Raw genomic sequence first — 7,261 nt, forward strand, 5'->3', positions numbered from 1 at the left:
TGTGGGGATTTCCAGGGGTCAGCCCAGTCTGGCCCATCAGATATTAACTATTGCTCCTAACGACGACCCGTGTCAAGGCCGTGCCATGGGCCCAGCAAAACCCCAGGGTTTGGTTGTGACATTTGTCATTCCAGCCTGGGAGCCCTTCTGGCGTTTTGTGGAATGTTTGCTGCTATTCAAATAGTTGAGAAATAATAACACAGAGGTAATACATTCTATACTGAGGTGATAGATTCTATATATTTTATATATTGGAAATATTTTCCCACTCAAATCCCTTTGACCCGTGGGGAAGCTGTGCAGATGCAAATGGTTGTAGGGAGAGCTGTGCTGTGAGGAGGTGCTGGAGGCTTCTGTGCCCAGGAAAAGGGCACAGCAACAAATTTCATCCTGCACAGGACTGGGTTTTCCACATCTTCAACTGCCCATCAAGGTCACTGCTTACCTTGCCTTGCCATGAGTTTTATTTGGGGGGAGTGGAATGGGGAAAAGCCCCCAATCCACCCCATTTTCACAGGGTTCAGAATGTGGAATCACCTTCCAGATAGAAGATCAAGCTGACCCAAACACGTGCAGAAAATGAACGTTTCCAGTTCCAAACAGAGACCCCCTTTACAATGAGGAGAGAATGAATGGGAGGGGCTCGTTTTGTGATGCTGTGAGCAGAAACACCCAGGCAGAGTTTACTGAAGATTATCAGGATCTACCAAGAAATCAGCAGTTCTTAGGAATGCCTGCAGTGCTTAGGACGCTCTGAACTAAGAATGTTTGTGTCAGTTAAACATGTGAGCAACAAACTCCAGAAAAGAAATGAAATAGAATAAACAGGCAGCTCTCACAGCGGTGACTGAAATCCCAGCTGGGACTGTGCTGCTGGCCCAATTCCGTGTTCCTTTCAGCTGTTGGATCCACTCTACACTAACCTGAGACCTAATTTTATGTTCCTTTAAGCTGTTGGATCCCCCACGCACCAACTTGCTGCTTTCCAGATCAGACCTTCATGGTTCATCTGTTTCTTGGGCTGGAAAGTGAAACCAGCTCCAGCACTATTAAATAATTTTGGTTTAATTCTCCTCTTCCTGCAAGGAGCAGGAACATTCCATGGCCCAAGAGCACTTGTTCAGCTCAGCCTGGAGGGATTGATGGTGCCAGGGTGGATTCATTAACAGTTGCAATTAGGGGATGTTTATCTGTACCTCAGAAATGTATTGAATCTACAGGAATGCTCCCTTTGCAGAGTAGGAATTCAGGTGTGCAGGAGCCCACACCTCCCCTGGCCTGGATGGGACAGGGCTCTGCCAGGCTTCTCTGATTTCACTTTTAGGATGTCCAGCCCATTCACTCAAGCTCCAGTTTCTGTTTATCTTCCTGTTAACTGTACAAGCTTCTCAGGGAGCTTCTGAAGCAGCTCCTTTCGGACAGAACCGCACCAATTCTCTTCTGAAATTTCAAAATCTGCCTGCTGGCATTCAAAAGTCTGTAATGACCTCAGGCTGAGTGGCAAAATTTAGATTACTACAGTAATATTTACTAACTTTTAATTCCTGTGTTAAAACTTAATGCAAATATTGTAATGATAATTAATAATTTTTTCCCCCAAGAAATTAAATATTAAAAATCTACTGCAGAGAAGAAACCATAACTGCCATAAGCCTGTTCCTATGGCTCTTTCAGGAGAAATCAGCCTCCCACCAGTGAGCCCTGAACATGAAATGGTTCCAAACCGCAGCTTCCCTCCCATGTGAGGAAGGGTCCTCAAAAGGAAGTGGCCCAAGACTTGTGTTCTTCTCCTTCCCCATCCCAACATGGTCCTACAAGAGGTTTTGCATTCCCAAAGATGACGAGGCAGCGTTACTTACACTCAGGGCTCCTCCTGCAGTGTTGGGCACTTCTTGCTTTCCCTCTCAGGCTGACCCTGGACCTGCTGTGAGTGAGCGGTGTCCCGGTCCCCGTGGGGCTCTGGCACTGCCAGCCTGGTTTAAATACTCGCTGCACTTTCAGCCCTGCATTTCCACCTGTTGTGCCTTAAAGGAACAACATCCAGCAGCGCTGCCAGGTGAGCCCCAGCCCACGGCAGGGCCGGGCAGCCAATGCCCAGCCCAGCTCTGCTGTCCCTGCAGGGTGCCCTCTCTTGTCACCCTCCTGATCACAGCCACCCCAAGGGCAGGGGGCTCTCACGAAAGGTCCAGGGCACCTCTGCCTCCTTTGGGAAGCAGCCTGGTGGCTCTGTGGGGTCAAGTCCATGGAGGGTCCTTTGGGTACCCCGCACCAGCTTTTTGCTTGGGCAGCTGTGATTCCTTGCTTTGCCTCGTTTTAATGGTGCAAAAGCAGGAATTCCTTCTAACTGGGGGGGGGGTCACATGCAGCTTTTCTCATCCATTCAGGGAAAACTGATGAGTTTGCACAGGAAGGCAGCTCCAGGCATCCCTGCCGTGTCTGGGAGCAGCAAGATCCTTACCTAGAATTGGGATCTTTGACAGATTTGCCAGATGTTAAAGCCAGCCTTGGAAGTATCTTTTGTTTAGCTGAGGGTGTTGAGCTCTTTTCTTTCCATGAATGCACAGCTTTTGGGGTGAGCAAGGAGCTTTTGGCTGTTGCTGTGCTTGGTGGGGATCTTGGACCAGGAGAACAGCCACCACCACCTCTCCTGGATGGGAGCAAACCCCGATCCCCTCCAAGCTTCCCACCAGTGCTGCTTCCCTGGGCATTCCAAACATTCCCCAGGTAATGCTGGCATTACATTTTTGCCTCGTGGCCACGGAGTTGTGCTGGCTGGACCACAGTGGACTCAGCTGTGTTTGCTCTCCTGGAGCTCCCACTCTGCCAGGCCAGATCCCTCGGGATCAGCTTCCCTGCTGGATCCTGCAGAGTGATGGAAATGTGTATTTAAGACCTTGCAGGGGAAGGTGGGATGGCCATGGGCAGAGGAAATCCTGGCAGAAGCACTGGAACCTGTAACTGCTGGTGCATCTCAAGAAGGAAAAATTAATCCAAGGCGAACAAACAGGTTTTTTTTTAACCAAACCTCCCCTTTCACCCTCAAGGTTTCCAGTAAAACCAATCTGTTGCCTCATGCAAATATATTTGAAAAGTATTTCCTTGCTTTAGCACACGAGGAAGCGTTTTCCTGCCAAGTCCCAGGTTCCAAAGCATTTTGGCATCTCCAGAAAACAAACAACCTTCGGATTGCTTTTATTTGGGGAGTGCAGATTGCAGCATGAACCATGATCTGAGTGTAAAACCCACGCTGCTGCTCGGGGTTGGGCTGTGCTTGGGCTGAAGCTGATCTGGTTTTGAAGCTGTGGATATCCCTGCAGAAGAGGTGAAGGAAAAATAGCACTTGGGAATGTGGGTGTCTGAGAAACTGAAATCAGACGTGGTTTATGTGTTGGAAAATGACTCCATGGATCAGAATCAAAAAAAACAAACCAGAAAATTCTCATTTTTTGAGCAACCTAGTCCCTTCCAACCCAAACCACTCCATGATTCTCCGATATTTTGCCTCCCACTGAGCAACCCTGAAGCCACAAAGATCCTTCCCTCCCCACCCCTCCCCAGCTTTACCTTTCCCTCAGGGAAATAACCCCCAAATAGCCGGGTTCAGGTGCATAATTTTATTCTCTCTTGTGCAAAACACGGAGCAATTTGGGCAGTCTGGGGGTTCAGCTCTCAGTTAAGGGGATTTGGGTGCTGAGCAGAGCAATGGGAGCTGTTGGGGGCTTGGCATTTTATAGCTCTGCCCTGGCTTTCCATAGGGAAAATTCCCAGCTCGGGTACATGGGGCTTTCACAGAAGGTTCTGGCTCCAGTCTTCATCAGGCACCTCAAAAAGTAACTTTTCCCCATAGGGCAGCTGTAAAATAATGAAACAGAAGAGAAGCTGTGACCTGGCACTGCCTCTCTGTGGTATTTGCAGAAGTGATTCCATAGGGGTTTCTGGGTTTATGCCAAACTTGGTATTTTAAGTGATATTTTAGGGGGTTCTGAGAACAGAAAGCTGGAGAAACCCAGGTCAGAGGGGACTTCTGGAGTCACCCTCCTGCTCAGCTTAAGAGAATTCTCCCAGGCTTTACCCCAACCCAGACATCTGCGAGCAAAAGGCACAAATAATTTCTGGGTTTCATTCTCATTTTTAGGAGTTTTTCACGGAACACTAAGAGTTTATTTTCAAGGTTTTAGGGGGGACACACTTTTTCCTTTCCAGTCTTTATATTTAGGACCAGAAGGCCCCTTTTGGCTCTGAGTGCATCATAATGAGAATGTGAAATCACCAAATTTCTGAGCCACTATTCCACTATTTTTTTTTTTTCCAGTGGAGTCCTTTTCACTGATACGAATTCCTACGGGTTAGATACACTTTCAAATATTTGCTCAGATGATTTTTGCAGATTTTCTCTGAAAAGCATGAACAGTCTGAGACAGACTCTTACACAGAAGCTGGTCATCCTGATATTCCCAAGGATAGCAGAGATTGTCCTGCGCAATAAAACAAAAAAGAATGACTTGGTTGCAACACAGTGAACAATAATTTCTTCTGTGTAATACTGAGAAAGGTGATAAGCAATCAGAATTTACTGAAATAGGCAGGAAGAGCGATAACAGCTTTAGTGCTTGCAATTAAAAATTACAATCAGCCCTACAATAAATAAACTTTATACAGGATTTAATCCAAGTCTTTTGAAATCCATGGCCTAACTTTTCTTGGTAAGGAGTAAAGGCAAGAGTTTGGCAGCAGAATGGGATTCTTGGACTGTGGATTGTCTTTCCTGGACTGCAAACCTGGTGCCTCTCCTGTGGAGAGCCACAAATTCCCCGCTTAAAATTTGGGTTTCTTCTCTCCTACCAAGGGAGACGACACTTGCAGTGCCAGCCCCAGCAAACACTCACCTACATTTGCCAGAGCCCATCCTGAACTCCTGCACTTCTCCTGGGCTCGGGTTCTCCTCCATCCTTTCCTCCCTTCCAGGACTCAGCCCAGCACGGGCCGAAGCTGGCTCCAGGCTCCCGGTGGTGCTTCCTGCTTCTCCTTTAAAACAAAACACACGGATGCACCGCAGGGAACACCCCCACTCGCTCCTCTTTAAGTATTCCAGCCTGCCAGACCCCAAATTAGGCCATCATTTCACAGTTTCCTTCTTGTGAAAAATGTGTTTCCCCTCACGGCTGTCATCGCTGAAGGTTTTTTGTCCCTAAATTTATTTCTATGGGTATAATATGGTCTGGATTAAGATAGGTGCACGTATCTTTGCAGATCAGTCATTAGAAGGGATTTTTTGGGCCTGTCTTTGTCAGCTCTGCACTGAATGAGCTGGATTTGGCCCCAGAAGCTGCCCAGAGTGAAGCCACTCGCACCACACAGGTCCCTCCCTTCAGGATTTTCTATCACTCACGGGGCCATCAATCTTCTACACACAAAACCCAGCCTTGCTTTCAGCAGGGCTCCAGGATTCCCATTTCCTTCATTTGTTTTGTGTTTGAGCACATTTAAGACAAAACCAAACAACTTCTCAAGGACTTTGCTTGCAGGTCCAGCCGCGCTGTCAGGCTGCAGAGCGGACACGTGTCTGAGAGATGGAAATATTCCATGGGTCAGACTCCAGCCCTTGCAAAACAACCACTGCAGCCCCAAAAAGTGTTGCCTGGCCAGCTTACCTGGCTTCTTTAGAAGCTTGATTTTGGCCAGGGTGAGGATGGTGATGGCGACGCAAATCAGCAAAAGCAGAGCTGGTAACACAACTGGGAGCAGCCGTGATTCCCCCGAGGAGCTGGGGAGATGAACCACCAGGATTAAACTGGGTTTGGATTCACCTTCGTGGTTCATGCAGGTGGTTGTTGTCACACTAAAGGGTATTCAAGGAGTTTTAAACTCTGTCTGAATCAAAGAAAAGTCAACAGAGTCAAGGAGAGCTGAAATCATTCAATCTGGAGCTTGGCTTATGAGGGAGTGATTCCTGCAGCTGCTGTGCGGGGTTAGTGCTGCCAGCTGAATTAGCCCCTCCAGAGGAAAATGAGCTGTTTGCACAATACAAATTCGCAAGAGATCCGTCCTTTTGGCGAGTTGTTACAACCCTCACGTTTTTGGAAGGTGTCTTCCCTCCTCTTTCTGTCAGGATGGCAGGGAAATGTGGCTTGGGGGAAGCTGGGGATGGGGAGGATGGGGCTTCCCATGCTGGGGCTCAGGGGGTTGGATGCAAATCCGAGGTGCCCATCTCAATATTGAACTGGATTTGTGGGCTTTGCCCAGGTTGGGTCTGGCTGATCCTGCAGTACCTGGTGCATCTGCACCAGATCCCCTCAGCAGGGCTGGCTGGTGGCCACAGCGGGGGGAGAAGGGCTGGAGCTGCTCACAGGGAGCACAGGAGGCAAATCCACCGGGAAACCGTCTGCACTGGGGTGAGACACAGCCACCGGTGTGGAGAACAACCTGGAATGACTCCTGGCCAAAACGCTCCCAGCCTTTTGAGGGACCTTGCCCAAAGCTCAGTCCTGACACAGCGGTGAGCACCCAGCACTGCCCGTGGGCTCCTGGCTGCTGCGGGGCTGGGGAAGGTGCACTGAGCTCTGCAGCAGCTGCACATTCACCAGGGCTATTGCTCAAGCTCAGCAACGCTTCCCAAGGTCCTGTCTCCGTCCTGAGCACAGGGAACCAGGCAGGAGCACAGCTGTTGACTCTGGCACCTGCTCCACAGGCGGGTTGGAGGCAAGTTCAAAGTGTGCATGGACATGAGGCAACCTCACCTTCTCCAGCTTCTTGTGTTTCCTGGAGGTGTTTTCAGCTGTGCACAACTTCCACAGGGCTCCGGGGAATGGGGCACAGGTTGTGAAACACCAAGGATGTGGCTGAGGACTCACCTCTCCTGGAAGGTTTCACCTGGGGAGGTTGCAGCGGTGCCCGGGGTGGCAGTGGGCAGCAGGGTGCTGCTGCCCTTGGGGACAGTGCCCATCGTGGTGCCCTTGGGGACAGTGCCCATCAGGTCTGCGATGCTCCCATGCCTGGGTGTGCTGTGGGCAGCAGGACTTGCTGATGAGGGTCTCACAGGAGGGGCTGTTCCTGGGTCTCGTGAGGAGCAGATTTCTGCACAGAACATTATTTTGAGGCTTTAATACCCACCTTCTTGCAGAGGCAACGGGTTTGTTAGATTTACTGAAGATTTACACATTTCACCTTGCATCTCATGTGAAAAAACACCAGACTCAGGCATTTCTGTGTTCCTTGGAGTCCTACAGAAAGCAGCCTGGGAGTTCTAATGAAAACCTTAATA

The 7,261-nt window shown here is 49.4% G+C and overlaps 2 protein-coding genes across 7 annotated transcripts in view; both read right to left on the minus strand.

Moving 5' to 3' along the window:
- The window catches only part of PIGR (polymeric immunoglobulin receptor), a 10,369-nt gene extending 8,377 nt beyond the window's left edge, over positions 1-1,992 (minus strand). Inside the window, exon 1 of the mRNA XM_017741159.1 lies at positions 1,860-1,992. The gene's annotated coding sequence lies outside the window, so the exon portion shown is untranslated. The remainder of the gene's footprint in view (positions 1-1,859) is intronic.
- A 1,607-nt stretch (positions 1,993-3,599) lies between these two features.
- Positions 3,600-7,261, minus strand: part of LOC103620370 (polymeric immunoglobulin receptor-like) — a 10,387-nt gene continuing 6,725 nt past the window's right edge. For 4 of the 6 annotated variants that reach the window (XM_017741164.1, XM_017741161.1, XM_017741160.1 and 1 more), the window contains 5 exons: positions 6,852-7,074; positions 5,652-5,764; positions 4,887-5,025; positions 4,430-4,475; positions 3,600-3,852 (listed from right to left, as the gene is read on the minus strand). In XM_017741164.1, the coding sequence (XP_017596653.1) occupies positions 3,787-3,852; positions 4,430-4,475; positions 4,887-5,025; positions 5,652-5,764; positions 6,852-7,074 (587 nt within the window). In that variant the 3' untranslated portion in view covers positions 3,600-3,786. The other 2 variants (XM_017741162.1, XM_017741165.1) reach the window with 2 other exon arrangements.

This window comes from Corvus brachyrhynchos, unplaced genomic scaffold, assembly GCF_000691975.1.
Source record: "Corvus brachyrhynchos isolate BGI_N302 unplaced genomic scaffold, ASM69197v1 scaffold338, whole genome shotgun sequence".
NCBI classification, from domain to species: Eukaryota; Metazoa; Chordata; class Aves; order Passeriformes; family Corvidae; genus Corvus; species Corvus brachyrhynchos.